Source organism: Atractosteus spatula, chromosome 2 (genome assembly GCF_055471065.1).
Source record: "Atractosteus spatula isolate fAtrSpa1 chromosome 2, fAtrSpa1.hap1, whole genome shotgun sequence".
In the NCBI taxonomy this organism is placed as follows: Eukaryota; Metazoa; Chordata; class Actinopteri; order Semionotiformes; family Lepisosteidae; genus Atractosteus; species Atractosteus spatula.
In genome coordinates, this window is record NC_142707.1 from 11,521,512 (window position 1) to 11,539,942 (window position 18,431).

General features: G+C 38.3%; 1 protein-coding gene across 4 annotated transcripts in view; it reads left to right on the forward strand.

Annotated features, from left to right (window-relative positions):
• Positions 1-796: 796 nt before the first annotated feature.
• Positions 797-18,431, forward strand: part of LOC148839242 (uncharacterized) — a 49,209-nt gene continuing 31,574 nt past the window's right edge. For 3 of the 4 annotated variants that reach the window (XM_088930579.1, XM_088930596.1, XM_088930604.1), the window contains exons 1-3: positions 797-969; positions 5,283-5,338; positions 10,860-13,097. In XM_088930579.1, coding sequence (XP_088786705.1) covers positions 5,290-5,338; positions 10,860-13,097 — 2,287 coding nt within the window. In that variant the 5' untranslated portion in view covers positions 797-969; positions 5,283-5,289. Of the gene's footprint in view, positions 970-1,070; positions 1,140-5,282; positions 5,339-10,859; positions 13,098-18,431 lie in introns of those variants that run through there. The other variant, XM_088930587.1, reaches the window with a different exon arrangement.

Consider the following 18,431-nt stretch of genomic DNA (forward strand, 5'->3'; position numbering starts at 1 on the left):
GAGCACCAACTTAGTATTATAGTCAAAATTAGTGCCTTAACAGACATGTGAAAACCATTCTTCAGGAAATATGTGGAGAAAAGACAGGTTACTGCTGTGCCCACTCTCCACAGCACACATAGAGTAACAGGTGGAAAGTGTGAGACTTTCAGTGCTGAAACAAAGACAGAGCCTATTCTCACCAAAATACAATGAAACTGCAAGGTGCAAGGTTACAAAAGTCTAATCTTTAATCTTTATCTCCACACTGGATGCTTTGAGACGCTTTGCCCATTTTGCTCTGATTTTCTTTAAATTTAAATGGCAAGTTACAGTATACCGAAGCCAAATCAAAACTTAGATTTAATTATATAATTAAATTGATTGAACTAATAATCCAAATCATAGTAGCTGATTGCTGATTTCTGTTTTACCAGAGGCATTTGGAGACCACCTAGCAGACAGCTGACAGAAAACATTCGAGTGGAATATCTGACTGACGTGCAGATCAACAGTTTGATTTCATCTAGTCCTGGAGGAAATATTCATGTCTTTGTCTCTTTTTCCACACCTATGTTGTCTTTTGGTATATATATATATGTATATTTTTTTGCAATTCTTTTTGGAAAATGGTGAGCAAATGTGGTATGAGGGCACAAAATCTTGTTCAGGCAGGCATCTGGTTAAAGTAAGGTTGCAAAAGGATGCAAGCATTTCTAAAGCAGAAGGCATCTGCTCTCTTTTTTAGTCAAAGCGGGGCTATGCGCGGTCACGTGGCCACAGCAAAAAGCGAACCCTCACAGGGGAAATGAGCATCATAACCACAAAGCCACAAAGAAAATACATAACTGTGAGTCTAGGTGAGTTGGAACTCAAAAAGACTAGCTTTGGGATAGGATCCTCTAAGGACAGCAAACACTCCCTGTGTGAGAAAGGCCCTGGTGTGAGTTTTGTTTCTCCACCTTGTCGGGATCGGGATTTCATCTGCAGGTAGGGATCCCTTTCGCTCCTGTCTCGCTGCCTTCTAGAGAGCGTACCTGCCTCTTTGAAATGGCTTCCTCTATTGGCTTCCTGTGTTAGCTTCAAAAAAGGCCACACATTGCTTATTTTGAACAGATAGCTCCTCCATATTTGTCAGTGATTGCTGCCAAACTGCGCAGGTAAGCAGTTTGCCTCTTTGTAACTTGATTAACTAGAGCAATGAGTATGATATGAATTTGTTTGTCCTTGACATGGCAACACATATTCGTGCCTGTATTATTTTTGTGGGTGGAAGTGTTTTTTGTAGGTACTGTGTATCTGAACGCAGCTGATGTTTTCACCTGTAACTTGATTAACTAGAGCAATGAGTATGATATGAATTTGTTTGTCCTTGACATGGCAACACATATTCGTGCCTGTATTATTTTTGTGGGTGGAAGTGTTTTTTGTAGGTACTGTGTATCTGAACGCAGCTGATGTTTTCACCTGTTGGTCTGAAGAAACACCTTTTTGAGCAATATTTGATTTTAAGAGCAAGCAGTTTCTATGTTTTGTACTCTTACAAGATACCATACCCAAGTGTTTCTTATAAGATGTGTATGTTTTCCCATTTCACTGTCAGAGTTAGCTACGTTGCACTTCTAAGCCTTAATAAGGATGAAACTGTCGTCCGTGGACGCTAACGTTAACCTTATATAAACAAAAAGTAGAATTAGAATTCTATTTAGCAATTCTCAGTAGGGCACTGTTGTCCATCAAGGGTATAGAGGGATCTGATGCTCATTCACCCCTCATCCATTTGCCTAGACTGATCCTATGTCTAGAATATAACAGGTGCCAGCTGAATATTAAATATGTAAACCTAATGTAAATCTTTGTTAATAATCCACAATGATGCATTTGACAAGTGCAGCAAAATAAAGCATAATCCAGTACATTAATTGTGATATAATGATGGCTTTATTTTCTAACAGTGCAGTGATTTAATTTACTACGATACATTCAGTTATAGTGTTCTGTTTATTCTGAGTAAATAGACATTATTTTTGTATTTTAACATACTTCAGTATGCAGTGTTGTGCTTACAAATTTATATTATGATTCAGTTACTGACTGCTAACAATATGTCCTCCCACACATTTACAAAGTTTTTTTGTAGCGCTCAGTATCAGGGAACTGTCTTCATATTTAATTTCCAATGGCGTATGAAGTTGATATTGTAACGAAAACGCTCCTGTGCATAACAGGGAACTTGGCTGCCCAGGCCAAGAGAATTCTCCTTTAGCTCAGCTGGCAAGTTCCCTGTTATGCACAGGAGCGTTTTCGTTACAATATCAACTTCATACGCCATTGGAAATTAAATATGAAGACAGTTCCCTGTCTATATATTCAATATATATGCTGAGAATATAAGGAAGAAAGGAGAGAATAATATTTGGACCCTATTGTTCATTTGTTTGTTAGCTGCTTATCAATTCTGATCGATCAGCAAATTATTTTTTAATCAATTCAGTTTCAACATTGGATGACTGGCTAATTTATTTCTGTCACCCAGAGTTCTCTGGATAAAGAAGTGCTTCATCTTTTCAGTCCTAAAGGTTCTCTTTCATTGTACTGTATAACTGAGATGAAAGAAATCGTTTGGATTGACTTTGTCATTACCCGGATTTTGATTACTTGGCCCAAACACATTTGCAAGACAGACTGAGATGTATTAAGAACAACAGACATTACTCTAAATGGATTTCCTTTTTAACGGACAGTGTGCAGTGGATTTCCCCGGTAAAACTGGAAACCGGGGCTGCAATGACCTATTTTGGCCACTAGAGGCTCCCAATACAGATATGAAAGATTGTGGAGTTCATTTTAGGATTTTGTTTTTATTAAAGGTATTGCTGTATATCACTGTGTTGATAGCCCAGTTGAATGCGGGTGGTGGTAGCCTCTGTCAAGCTTTGTCTGTGTTTCAGTACATACTGTAGGCAGAACTCCAAATGATGAATGTTTTCTTTAATATTTTCTTTTTTTTCAACCCACTCAAAATAAACCATTTCAACTTTAAATTTCAATATGTACAAAGCTCCCTCAAGCACTTTCTACCTGAAGCAGGGAATCATTTGCAATGTACTGGCTATTTACAAACTGCCACAAAAAAGAAATAAGGCAGAGAATTGTGCCTGAAACCCAAGTTATCCCAGTCATTCATATTCAGCTTTGCTCTTGCCTCTTTTACAGGCCATGTCGAGAATGATGCAATAGCCTGTCACTGTCTCATAAATTGCTTTGTTCCATATTTGGGCTTTGTAATTTGCAGCAAGATAATGTTATTGATGTTGAAAATAAAATAAAAGTGGGGAACCATGCTCACAAGTCATTATTGTGATTGTAATTGGTTATTATCCTTCCTTTGTTGTTATCAATGAATAATTTCCTTGTGCAGTCTTCGATCTTTTCAGCATTGGTCTCTGGTGGTTCATTTTATATTGTGCTCTGATCTTCTGAACATGTCCTCTGCAGTCATGCTTAGTGCAAACTGTAATGGAATGATTGTCCGTGATCATTGATTTAGGTTTTTTGGAATCATAAAAGGTTGGCAATGATGTGGATGACTAACCACAAAAGGCAGTAAACACTTGACAGTGGCTAAGTAAGATTGCAGGTATTGTACTGTATATCATTATTAAATTAGAATCAGATCACAATGGAATTTTAAGGTCTGTCCTCGGTCAATTCAGTTTCAATTATGTTGCAGTCAAGTCATTGATGTGTTAGCACTCTATTTTATCTTTATATGGTCCTTGGACATGGGCAGAACATGCTCAATGCAACACGTCTCAGTTTTGAACATTGGTGTTCTAGCAATAAACGTTGAACAGTACTTTGGTCTTTGGACAAAAAGGTCACTAATTGGCTGCACAAGGGGAAATTACTCAAACAAGACCCATCAACTTTTTTTGTGTGATTTTATTATGATCTGACTATATTTGATTATAAAAAATGATGGATTTCATTTTATTCTCAGGCTGTCTAATGAGAAAAGCATGATTTAAAGTGCCTGAAAGAAACAGAATTATAGTGCTAATGATGCATGCATCTGCAAATGACATCACAGCAACAATTCTTTTTCTCCATTACTGACATTTGAAGTAACAAATGAATGAATAAAATGACACTTCTCTGTACCCAATGTAGTAAAACCACCTGTCTTTTGTTGTTCGGTCTGGGTGTAGCTGTTCCTATTCTGTTCTCTGGTACACATCAGTAGTTATTAACTAGCTGTTGCACTGATTAACTTAATTATTAATTGTTTGTTGCTGCAAACAGGATCCATCAGTTGCATGTACTGTATAAGCAGGGAAAATTTGACTGAAAACTGGTACTCACACAGAAAGTCAATTAAAATATAAGTCGGCCTTTCTAAACATCAGTAAAACTCAAATTGAAACTTCCTTTTGATTACCAGCGGTTCATGAGTAAAACATTTTCACAGCATTAAGGGGCCAAACTGGGCACTTTCTATTTCAGTGTGGTGTCTTTCTGCCTGGTGGCACAGTGGTCAGCATTGCTGCCTCGCCACACTAGGGCCCTGGGTTCCATTCTGGACCTGGGGTGCTGTCTGTGTGGAGTTTGTATTTTCACCCCATGTTAAATAGGCTTCCTCCTGTTGTTCCAGTTTCTTTCCAAAGTCGGATAATACAAGGGTAAAGTAATTGGCTTCTGGACAAACTGGCCCTGATGTGAGTATGTGTCTGTGTCTGCCCTGCAGTGGTCTAGCGTCCCACCCAGGGCGTACCCCACCTTGTGCCTGTTGCTTGCTGGGATAGTTCCTAGCTCCCCCGCAGCCCTGCACTGGTAGAACTGGTTAGAAAATGGATGGATGGATTTTCCTGCCTTGATAGGCCACTTTAATGGTAAACCTTACCACAGTCACCTGCTCATTCACATGGGTTGCTGTCATGGTAAGAAAAGCATGCCTTGCACCCCTTCCTCTTACCCGTCCAGACTGTGTGCTGCCTAGGAGGGGAATTCCATTGGTAGTCAGCTAATGACATGGGCGCTATAGCACCCAGGAGATCTTGCCCAATGGAGTCACCTGGGCGAGCTCTCATCCATGAGCAACATCAACAGGAGCACAGGAGGTGAAATCAGAGTTTCAGTCAGAGTTCAAATTAACAGTAAAAAATAGTGGAGACTAATCAATGATCCTAACAGAAAAATGTGAAATATCTGATTGAGAAAAAGCCAAACTAATTACTGTACACAAAAGTGTGTATGTGTGTTTCTTCCTTTTGATTGATGTTTTCTTTTTTTGTCACCATTAGATACAAAATGGAGAAAGATTTGGAAGATCTTCTCAGTCAAGCATTTTCTTCTTCCGGTAAGTGTTATTATTTCATTATTCACGTCATTATTACAACATTATTTCATTGTACTAGTACTGAAAACCTCTGCATTATTGGTGTAATTGTATTATTATTAAACTGACAAAACAATTGTTTTTTGGGATCCCGTATAACAAGATAGTGACATTTTAAAATGTATTAGTTTCATTATTTATGTGTTGTTTATCATTTTTGTCATTATTGGTAGGAGATTCAAAGCATCTAATTCCAATTAATTAATATTGGAGACAAGCCTGGGGCGAATTATGCACTTGAGCAGTAAACTTACTGTAAATATAAAACACTAGTAGAATATTTAAGCCGTGCTTAATGTTACCTGTCCTCCCCATACACTACATGTGCTTAGTTCTTCAAGCTCTGTTATTTGCTATACCTAAATGTTCTGACTGATGTCATGTTCTTTTCTGAATACCACATAGGATATTATAATATTCCAGGGATCCTGAAATAGACAAATTAATAGTGTTAATATTAATAAACTACACTTTAAACAGCACTGCTGGACTGCTACAACAGGTCCGGAAATGACACAGTTATGGTGATGCTATTAATGAGAGTAAAATTGGTTATTGGGAAAATTTTAGTCTGTGGTGATCTATTGTCAGGTTTTGTGTCAGGTGACAGAAAATATGTTTGGGGCAGTTTGGAGTCCACAGCCATTGCAATAAAAATCTCTAAGATCATTAAATTAAATATATAAAATAATGACATATGATAAGCAGTATTTTTAATAGTTCAGGTGGGTAGCTGCGTCAGCATGCGTAGGCTGCTAAAGTATTTTTAATAGTTCAGTTGATTTGAATGTCTGCAATGTTATGCGCCCTTCTTCTTCTTGGAAAGGCTCAGTGTGCAATACTACATCTTACCACGTGAGGGCACCATCACACTTTAAAAAAAAAACTCCAACCCAACGGGAGTCCCTTGTTAACGCTGTAATTTTTCATTTACTTTTTATGCTTGTAATAGTATGAGATCATACAGCAAGGATAATCCAGAGCAAATGTTTCACTGCAAAAGGGGGAGGTAGAAATTTCAAGGTTTAGAAACCTTGGCTCACCCAGTTCCTGAAACTATTCAGTTATGACTGGACTTTATTTAGTTATTGATTATTTAAAGATACCATTTCTTAGTTCTGGGTTGGTAATGTCTTTTGTGCTTAGCTGTTCCAAGTGGCATTTTTATCATTTATCAGCTGAATATGTCTTCAGTGGAAACCTGGTGTTTTCTTTGGTCTAGAGAATGGAAAGCCAGGTCTTCGGGATTTGGAATTTGCTGTTAGAGGGAGGGCCTAAAACTTACTGTAGATGAAAAGGTTTGCCAGTTTCAAATTATAAATTGAGTCTGTACTAATTTTTACCATGTTACCCCTGGTAGACTTTTATAGAAGTTAACAAGTAAGGAAAGAAGTACATTTAAACCTGAGATATTGCTGTGCAGTACAGTATGTATCAAATATTAAAAGAAAATATTTGAGAGAGTAAATTTCATTCTTACTTTAAAAACAGTACAGTTTAAATTGTGGATAGACAGAACAATGTATGTTTTAGAAAAATTGACTTTTCAGTCAGCACTGACATAGGAGTAAGAGTAGATAATAGATAAGCTGCCAACTATTCAGTTAGATAGACAGATCAAACACTCTTCCTGTGAAAAGAGAAAAATCTAGGTGTGTCTTGATGGAGCCCGAGGAAATCTTTCTTCTAGTTTGAAATAAATTTTTAAACAGTGTAGTGTCTGCTCCCATAGAGGCAAATTACTGTTTATTGAATCCTAGCCTGGAGACAATGAAATCCTGTTACCTAATACAGCATCTGAGGAAAGAATTCAAACATCTCTTGTGATCTCCTAATCCGTACAACAGCGTTCCGGAACAGAGCTGCTGGGTAAATATTTATTAAGATCATCACAAGAGCTGGGGAACCAAACTCTATTCCTATTTCTGTATAATTCAGCTATTTAGGCAGAACTGATAGAGATGTCCTCGGCTATGTAGATCACTTTCCTTTGAATCGGAAGTCTTTATATATCTTAGGCCATCTGTAAAGGTGAAAGACTTCTGCTAGGTTAACCAAATTCCCCATAAAATAAATGTTTCCAGAAATGAAATATATAATTGTAACTAAAAAACTAAAAATTGAACTAGTTGTTTATAATCTAGCATCTTAAAAAATCTGACTGTATTCAAGAAAAGTAGATTTGGCAACAAATGAAAAAATCCAGATAGAAAACCTGCACTGATACCCTCACGAAAATATTCAGTAGTGTGTGGCTTTGGTTCAGTCTGGACTGTGTTCTTGTGAGACAAAATATGCTAAACAAAGATGTTAGACATAATTGAATCATAACTCATAACCGAATTTCTAAAACAACGGTTATTTATCAACTTCAGTCCCTTATTAAGTACTGTTGTAGTAAATTTAGAAAATTTATCATGTCTAAATGTGGAAAAGCTACCATGACATTTAGCAGGACATTAGGTAGGTTTATTTCAGCTAAGTTTCAGTGCAAAGAAATGTTCTGTGTGTCTATTAGATCAACAGTGATCAAAGCCTCCAAATCATCACCATTTGAAAAAATAACATTGTTCCCTACAAGCAGATTCTGCCCCCATTATTTTAGGTTTAAACTGCACGGATATGCATTGCTGACTTTTCCCTTTAGGATTATCCGTAACATTTCCAGTTTCCTGGAGCTACTTGACACATTATCTCATTGACTCTGTTCTAGACACATTGACACTGCTGCTTTGGCTATACTGGGACTGAAAATGCATGCTTTTACTGAAATGTTAATCTGCTGTCGACACACTGTTGAGAGAATAACTTTCTCTCAAATTAAAAAAAAAGAAAACTGCTCTGTTGAATGTCAAATAATTCACTATGGCAACTATTATGTCATAAAAATAATAGTTTTATTTCTGTTTTGAAAAGGACTTAATGACCCCATGTGTCTATGTCCTAGTCTGAAGGTTTGAAAACCTGGACAGCCTAATTAAAGGAGTTATTTTCACAATTTGTTTCTGTCTGTAATTTTGCGCTTTGGCATTTTTTTTTTCGGCTGTCATATACAGGTATACTGTATATACACACATCATCATTTTCTCTCTTTATCTCTGCTTAGATTGCTGTTTACCTGGTCAGTGAACTATTACAGCACAAACCCTTTCTGAAAAGAATGGCAGGAAGTGTCTGGGGGAAGCAATTTAATATGACACAATGCCTTTTGTTTTCATTCCTTTTGAATCAGCTGACACTAGACTACTGGACCTCTTCCTTCTTGTAATGCGGCTCTGAGATTGTTTTCCTACTACATTAGTTTATCTCGGTGTGTTGCAGGTATTGTATACTAGACCCATTATCCTCATAGAACTTAAGCCATGATAGGTGTGGTGTCTGATAGAAAGTCAGTACTCATTGCTTCAATACTGTACAGAAATCAAACATACCACCCAGAAGGATGTAATGCCCCACTTGTTGCACCTCAACCTCAAAAAGGATTTTCATGGCTTATTAGCAAGTTAGGATGACATGTATTACGACAAATTGCTCAGTGAAACTGATTGACAATAGATGCAGAACAAAGAAGGGGTCAAAAACTAGGGGATGTCACAGGGATGGGGTTTTTAAGCAGCGTGTGGGAGGGCAATGTCTCTTTTTCTCTCCTCAGAGCTGAACTGAGCTTCGACTTGTGTAATATGAGACTGCGCATGAGGAATCTGGAAAGCAGAGAAGCAAAGACACTGGAGTGCAGACAGCCTAAATTAATCAGGAATCATAACCACCCACCCCCCAAGGCCTTGGAACAGTGCCAGAGAGCAAGCTTGTTTCTTGCACAACCCAGAGAAATGACGGGGAACAGCACTGGCTCTCACCCAGGCCACGGTCAAACCATTTTACTCCCTCCCCCAGAAGAAGCTCTGACATTTCGAACAAATCGGGTTTTTGCAATCACTGGCCAGTTTGGAGACTCAGGAGATGGTCATGGTTTGCTGTTGCTTGAGAATGGTTTGCTGTTCTCTCATTTCATACGTCTCCCATTCCCTTTTGCTAAAATGTACAAGTTAAGCCTACAGTACACTATGTGACTTTCTGAATTGGTTATGTGCAATGGAAAGACTTGTAAGAGTCCTGAGGGAAAACAAATTAGCATTGCACAAGGCTTTGACAAAGCTATAAGTAACACATTTTGCTCGCAAGCAGTGGAAACATATACAATGTTATAGGTAGATATAATGCAAAATGCTATAGTAAATAACTGTGGCCTAGATAGGTATATATATATATTAATCCTGTTCCAATTATTCTTATTTATTTAATAATAAGCTTCTAACCACTGAAAAGATTAAAAGTGATTTCAATTTACTGTATGTTTTTTTGTTCATAACACAGCAAATACTATTAGACAGCGTTAAGCAAAACTGTAATATATAGCTGAAATAATACTGTATTTCAGTAAAGCTAAATACAAAACACAAAATGTCTATCTATTATAGTTCCTTTCACAAAAATAATAAGCATGACAAATGCCAATCTAAATTCCACACTGTTTCTGGAAGATAGCAGGCTCTTTTGACTTTCTTCCCAAAGTCTGAACTCACTTAATTGGTCCAATTGTTTGATTTATTGAGAAATAAAACCCACTTCATCTAACCAGGCCTGAAGAAAGACTGTATCTTCTGAATGGAGCTCATCTTGTAAAAGAAGAAAGGAGTAAAACCTGATAAAAGTACAATTTAGGTATCAGTTTGTGCACTGCAAGAAATTGTGAAGTTTATTGTCTCACTGACATAATATATACATAAATATAATAATGATAAGTAATATTTTCATGACCTGCTCATGCATATGGTCTATATAGACAATTATGTTTTAAGCAGACGTATCTGGATTAACAATACACCTGAAGGTCTTTTCCTCTGGACCTAAGAGGGTGTAGTTTAAATCAATTTCTGCAGGAGAATAGCCTGTAAATCCTTGTATGGCTGAATTGATAGTAAAGCAAAAATCAGGTAGATACTGGTTTCATTTCTTGTGCTGGTTCCCAACAAAAGATGCAAGCATATGTCTTCATGTTTTTTTAAACCTTTCCGTTAAATTTGTCTGAGAGGGGTAAGAAGTATCAGTCTGAATTGCCAGTTTACATACTTCTTGTAAACCATGGGATAAAAATATGTGGGCTGTGATCAGAAAGAATAAGTTCAGAGGGGGGTCAGCTCACAATCAGGTCAGTCACGAGTCATAAATTGTTCAAAACATGCAACCTGATTCCTATATATGTATAGAATGATAAGTTTCTTTATCACATAAGAGAAGGAATGAAATTTATATAATTTATATATATCAAATAATATTTGCAAATGATGCTCTGTACATTTTCTGATGAGCGCATCTCACTTTCTTTCATTTTGTATGAGATGTATTTTCTCACCATGTTTTAATTAGGTTATACCCTGCACAACTCTGTTTTCCCTAATTATTCAAACCTTATCTTTTACAGAAATGTCCTATATGGCCTCCTACTCAGAAGAGGAAACAGATTACAAGCCCTTGAGTAGTCTGGAGGATGATGATGCCTTTGAGAAGCTACCAGCATTGACAGAGGAGGATGAAGAGGAAGAAGAACCAGGCAGTCTATCTCATAATGTCAAGACAGACAGAGAACAGAATTGGAGAGATGCTGACATCACCCACAACAAGGGGGGAGAGATTAGCACCTTTTCAGATGACAGGGAGGTGGAAGGAGAAAGTGGAGATGAGGACATTGCCAACAACAACCCCAAGCAAGAGGAAGAGGAGGAGGAGGAAAGTGACAGTGGGAGATGTCTTTCAGTCCACCGATGGGAAGATGAATGGGCTTTGTCTTTGGTCCCCAATAGGAAGCCCCCAGAAGAAGAAGGCCTGGGTGAACAAATTCAGAATGATAGTAAAGACCTGCCTGCTTTCTTTGATAAACCCTTTGGAGCAGCCCCTGAAGAGCTTAATGAAAATGCTGTTGCTGATATGAGCTCTGAATCGGAGGAGCTGGAAGAGAGTAAAGGCAAAACTGATTCTTCAGAGGAGGACCAGACAGAGGACTTGGTGGGACAACTGCTATCCAAAGAACCACTAGCAATGCCGCATTTCGAAGGGGACCTGAATGAATTTTCTGAGGACTGGTGGGGAGCTGGAGAAGGCTATGCAGAGTACCCTCCAGACCTCATGGGGGAGGAAGAGGACAAGGGGGACGCTGAAACTGCAGGGAACATGGGAGAGGACATGTGTGGGGTACGTAATGACGAGGAAATGCCTGATTTCTCAGATGAGAGTAAAGAAGATGTAGAGGAGAGCTCAGAGGAAGATCAGGGGGTTTGTTTGGATGAGGAAAGAGCCATAGGGGAGCAGGAAAAGCAAGAAGTATTGGATTCTTGCAATTCAGATGACGAACAGGCACTTCCTTTGGAAGATCTTGGTGAGGAAAGGCTAGAAGGTCAAAGTAACTTAGATGGTGTAGATAGTAGAGATATTGAGTTTATTTCCACAGATCTCACTCGAGGAGTTCCAGTAGAACCTTTCAGAATAATTGTTGAGGAATATGAACATCCAATAACAACAGAGGAAAACAGAGAGGTTTCTCAAGTGGATGTTACGGAAGAAGATAATTACACAGATGAAAGTATCAAACAAACTGAAATCATTGAGAGTTCAGGAGAAGAAACAACGCTTTTCTTGAACATTGAAAGTTCAGTGATCAGTTCCGTTCTGGATGATGAAATGCAGAGTGCCACTATCAAAAACCAGAGAGATCCTTGCCAGTTTAAAGAGGTGGAAGAAGAGGAGAATCAGCAGCACAAGCTCAGAGATGTGGCTAAGGATTTGAATGCCTGTGATCACACAACAGATGAGGAATTCAGGATGGTCCCAGGGGATATCATGAGAGCTGTAACACAAAGATCTAACCCTGAAGCTTCTTACCAAGAAGGTGAAGCAGATCTTGAAAAGGTGAAGTCTCAAGAAGGTGAAGAAGATGAAAATGATCAGGAAAAAATAAGAATCTTCATGGCAAATCCATCTAGCATCGATAATGTGCCAGTGAGAGTGGCTCTTTCTTTACATGAAAATGCAGATGCAGATGAAGAATCAGAAAGCAGACTTAATGAGGCACAGAGACCTAAAGATTTCACATCCAGAGGCTCCGGAATGATGCTGGAACCACGGTATGTGGGCAACTTGACCTTTCAGCCATCCACAATAATGCCACCATTAGAGGTGAGTGTTGAAAATGAACCTAAGGAACCTAAGGAAGTATATGGACTTTCATTAAGGGGCCAAGATATTTTAGAAGGCAACATTGTGGAAGACATCCAGGCTGGTGCAACAGATTTTAATCCTATGTCTCTGAGGTCCAGTGACTTGGATAACCTATGGAAAGAAAGGAAAATGGATATGGAGACTCCCCAAGTGGATATGACATCATCTGAGGAAGAAAGGGAAATCTTCCTTGGAAGTGAGCAGATGGCTGCCTACAAATTACTTAAGACAGAGGTATATCCAGATTGTAAGGAGGAAGCACAGCTCTTCACAACTGCACAGAGCTTTATGAGTCCCTGGGAGGGTGATAGAGAAGACACAATGGAGTATCAAACTGTTGAGGTGGCACAAGCACTGAAGAAAGAGGATTTGGATGAACATAGAATCGAGGCTTTCAACAGGTTTTATGACAGCAACTCAGATGATCAAGACAGTACAAAATTAAAAGGTAAGACTGTAGCTTATCCACCAAAGTCAAAACCTTGCTTTATATCTCATTTCTGTAGTACAGTGTATCTCTAGAGATACACAAGACAGAATTAAATAAGTGTTTTTTTTGGCAGCTCACCTTGCGAGCAAATATTGACTTTCAGAATGACAGAAGGTATCTTTTCTGAAGGCTGTTGTTTTGCTGGTAATAACAATTAATAATTCCTTACACATATATAGAGCTTTTAGGGACACTTCACTCAAAGTGCTTTACAGATAATGGGTACTCTCCTCCACCACCTCCAATGTGCAGCATCCACCTGGATGATGTGACATCAGTATGCTCACCACACATTAGCTATCAGTGGGAAGGAGAACAGAGTAATGAAGCCAATTCATAAATGGGAATTATTAGGCCATGATTGGTAAAGGCCAGGAGGAAATTTGGGCAGGACGCCAGGTAACACCCCTACTTTTTTCAGGAAGCTCCCCAGGATTTTTAATGACCACAGAGAGTCAGGACCTAGGTTTTACGTCTCATCCGAAGGATGGCACCTTTTTACAGTATAGTGTCCCCGTCACTGTACTGGGGCATTAGGACCCACACAGACCATAGGGTGAGCACAACCTACTAATCCCACTAACACTTCTTCAAGCAGCAATCTTAGCTTTCCCAGGAGGTCTCCCATCCAGGTACTGGCCAGGCTCACACCTGCTTAGCATCAGGAAGTTGCCAGTTGTGAGTTGTAGGGTGATATGGCTGGTGGTACCAAAGTCACCTCCATCTAGGAAAGTCTTTTGTTTTGAGAGCACATACTCCAATTCCAGCACGTCCACTTGCCTAACATTTTGTAGATGGGGTTAAGCAGAGATGAAGGAACACAGCCTGTTCTTACAGGTCTAGAGTGATAAGCTGCCTCTGAGATGAGATCATAATGATGTAATCCAGGTAGCACTCAAGCAACACACACTGTTTTTCCCACTGCCTTAAGATGTATGTGTGAGAGAGAAAAAGCACTCAAAACCACCAATGAAACAGAATTTCATGCAGTCACTGTTATTTCTGATGTTAAACAGGTATTTTGTGTAGACAAGCAAATATACCTGAATCTTTACTGGTGTAAATGGAAGAGGTTGAGGGGATTAAGTTCACACAATACAAAAGGATAATTACAGTCCTTACAGAAGAACATAATTACAGTCCTCAAACATATTAAAACTAGTCACTTTAAAGGACTACAATGCCAATAATAGCTGTGGACATAAGTGATAATTGACACCCAAAAGTGACTGCATTTAAGGCTCATAACAAAGGAGTAACTTGGCATAGCTGTGGGTGGCAAGAATAATTAAACACATAAGATGGATCCAGTGAATTCTTGCTCAGTTCAAATGTTTTTACAGTAAAAAAAACATCTCACACAAGCTATGTCAGCACAAATTAAAATAAATGGCACTGGGATTATAACTTGTAGTTGACTTCTTCCTGTGTTGATTGTGAAAAGACCAAACTAGGCAATTTCAAATCTTTCTCAGTGAATTTTAACCATGAATCAAATCTTCTTTAAGGATTGATACTTATTGATGTCATTTGTAGTGTGCCAACATTTTTGTAGTGATGTAAATTGTGTATATTTCTTTAATGAGTGATCAAGGCTGAGTGGGGTTGAGAAACGTTTATAAAGTGCAAAAAATTGAAATCACCACTGGGGACAGTTTACCTCTTTTTTTTTCCAATAGAATCCAACCTTCACGTCATAAAACAGTTTAAAAACAGAACAAAGCTATGGAACTATTCTAAGGAAATGGGCAGACTGGGAAACAAAAACTGATTTCAAATATAATTCATTATTACATTCCAATGTACTTATAAATAAAAAATGTAGGTTTTTATTTCTTTTTTTAACTGCATACATTGAAGAAGACAACTTCACATAATAACATATATTAATAGGTACAATAGGTATGTGAAATATTTGAAAGGAATGATTTTATCAGATCTGGTGTTGTGTGTGTGTGTATTTCCTCAGTTGCCATAGCGATGCAATGTTTAAGGAGTAGACTAGAGTGTAAACACAAAAGGTTGGAAGAACACCAGAAGGAGCAACAAAAAATGTAAACAGTGTCAGTGACAAAGAGGAATAGGGGCAGTCCTGAAGGTGTCAACTCAAACTCTCTTCCCCTGCTGTGACTCTGCGTTAGTCTGCAACGGTGCGTTTGCTCATCCATGCTGCTTCATCAGGAAGAAAAAAAAAATTGAAAAAAAAAATGCTTTCTTAAGAAAAAACAGCTGAGGTAAGCTTTTCATTCAATCACATCCCAACACATATTCTGTTCAGTTTTAGGGTGCAGGCCCCTTGAGACATTTCTTGTCATGTTGCTGTTTTGGAAATGTCAGTAAACAATGACACATGTTAACACTACACTGTCATAATACTCATCTCACACGAACGAGCGTTGAGCTAGTCTTCAGTCATGGGCAAGCCTTCATATGGGCAATTTTCAGCACCTCTGAAGAACAGCGCAAGGTCTGTTCTTTTGCCAAATAAGAATTGCGACAGTGAAATTCTTACTGGCAGAGGAGGCAGTTAGTCATGACCTGACTAGCAAGCAATGTGCTTTAAAGTATGAGAAATTGTGATCTCATTTGGTCATGTGAAGTCAAAGACAGGGAGATATACAGTACAACATCAAATATTCAGTCTCAAAGCATGGAGTACGCACTCAGAGCCTGATTTTCCAAAAGTTGTTAATGAGTAAAGACATCAAAGCTAAAAATTAAAAACAAAAGTTTTTTTTTAATCAATCAGGACTTGTATGTATAAAACGCAAAGGAATGCTAAAAATATAGATTATCTTGAAAGAAAAGATGTGATTAACGTGGATTTTCTTAAGGTGAAAGAAATGAGTACAATTTTCTCAGAAACTCATGAGTAAATCATATATCAACATCTAGAAGTTCAACTCTACTGCATTCCTGGATTTTATTTCAAAAATATAATTTATTGTGGTATTCACTGCACAGTCTGTGCACACATGTGCTTTATTTCATGAGACAAGCATAAGAACATAAGAAGAACAAAAAGAGTCATAATCATGACAAAACCGTCATGCCCATCTTTCACCCTTGATTGTCAGTAGCTTACTAAATTAATAATATCATTTTGTTTTTTTTTCTCTTTATCTCAGACACACAGATCTCTGTATTTCAAAAGCGCCTCCTTGTTTTACACTTGCTCTTTGTGTCCTTTGGTTCCTGTATTCTTGTTGAGGCTGAAATATCAATGTGGGTTTACCATTTTTTTTCAGGATTTTGATTACCTGAATCACCTGAAATGCCGAAAAAAAAGCCTCATCTCTTTGGTTCTCCAGTCTTTGATGCCGATAAAAAAGGTGTCATTGTTTCAGATGGGAATGTTAATGCAACCTTACTCCCAAGGACTCCTTTGTGCATTTGAATCTCTTTTTCTCCAGGAGGTGATCTTGTCTGCTGCTTGTGGTGGTGGGGGGGCTGCAGGCTGAGCATTTTCTTGGGTGCCTGAACATGACGATGCTAATCTGGGTTCTGACGTCATACACTACAGTATGGCCTTGGAATACACGAGCGGATAACATCTTCAGGCGGGAGTCCTGTGATTAAAACATTTGCCAAGAACAAGCTTCCTACTTAACATCGAACAAGAAAATCTGATTCCCACTCCAGGCTTTTTCAGAAGCTATTCTGGGTTAAAATTATATCATCCAGAAAGGCCTCATTAACTATAATATTAGGTTTAATTGTGGTGAGCATGCTTAAAAAAGAAAGTTGTTTCCCTGGAAAGCACTCAGAGAACAGTGCTTCAATGCAGCATCAACCCCATTCAGCCTTGATCACTCATTCAAAAAATATACACAATTTTCATCACTGCAAAAATGTTTGCACGCGACAAATGACATCAATAAACATAGATCCTTAAAGAAGATTTGATTTGTGTTTAAAACTCACTCAGGAGTAATTGCTGGTATCAAAGAGATGCTGTACACAGGTTAAAGGAATAATGTGTACAGAGGAGTTTGTGAACAATTTGATTCAACTGTTCAAACCTCTCATACAAGTAATGCAAGCTCCACAATGAAACAAGGACTTTGGATTATAAGCGTACATTGAGATAGTATCCATCACAGATTAAAATGCAATTAGATATGGAACAAACTCCATGTCTCTGATGTTGAGGATAATCCTCAGACAGTTTCTTCAAGAAACTTTAATTCAATTGATTACCACCAATGTGCAATGTGAGCTGATTAAAATGAAATTATGTTTTAATGGTATCAAATTGGTGTAGATCTTAAAGTAAATTGTGAGATACTTATCAGCTAAAAAATTAGAAATTTAAGCATGGTCTCCAAAATAGGGCTGGTAACAAATAAAACACTTTCAAAATAGTTTCATAGTCAGATTATTTCTATAAGCACACACAGTAATTTGTGCTGGACATTGCAATATTGGGAGCTTTGCTCTTCCTTCTGACCAAATAAATTACATCAACGTGGCATTATGAATAAAGGAGATACATTGTTGAGATTGTAACTAGATCGAACTGTCTGTAGAATGTACAGGTGCCACCTTGTATCAGATATTATAATATATCTTTTACAGCATTTTTTCTTTTTCTTATCATTTTTTAAACATCATCTGTATATTTTGTATGGAACTCGCAGTATAAGCTTTTAAATACCCTAACATTTTTGAAACACCACTTGTTAATTAGTCCCAACTTATCATTGAAAGCACAGATGCATTGGATGTAGGTTATACAGTATGTATTACACCAGCATTCTTTGAAATGTGAAAGTTTCCCAGTCATTTTCGCCATCTTTTTCTCACGCTGAACACACAGTGCAGACAGCTCAGGGGGGTGTTAAAGTGAATTGAAAGTCTATGAATTGGCTTCATTACTCTCCTCCCCACTGAGAGCTGGTGTGTGGTGAGCACTATAGCTGCCGTCACATCATCCAGGTGGATGCTGCACATTGGTGGTGGTGGAGGGGAGTCCCCATTACCTGTAAAGAGCTTTGAGTGGAGTGTCCAGAAAAAGCACTATATAAGTGTAAGCAATTATTATCATTTTTATAAGACTGAGGCTGCTCTTAGGAGTGATATCTCAAGCGCACACACATTCTGCCAGCCACAAGGGTGCGCTACTGTGTGGCAAGCTGCCAAAACTCTGATGACATGGAAATCACCCCACCCTGGTAGCACATGGTCAATCAAGCTCCACCACTGGGGAAAATACCCTGTCTCAGCTGGCTGGTGAAATAGATCAATTCTGATCTCCTGATGCTCTGTGCGCGGCCAGTCATTGGCCAAGAT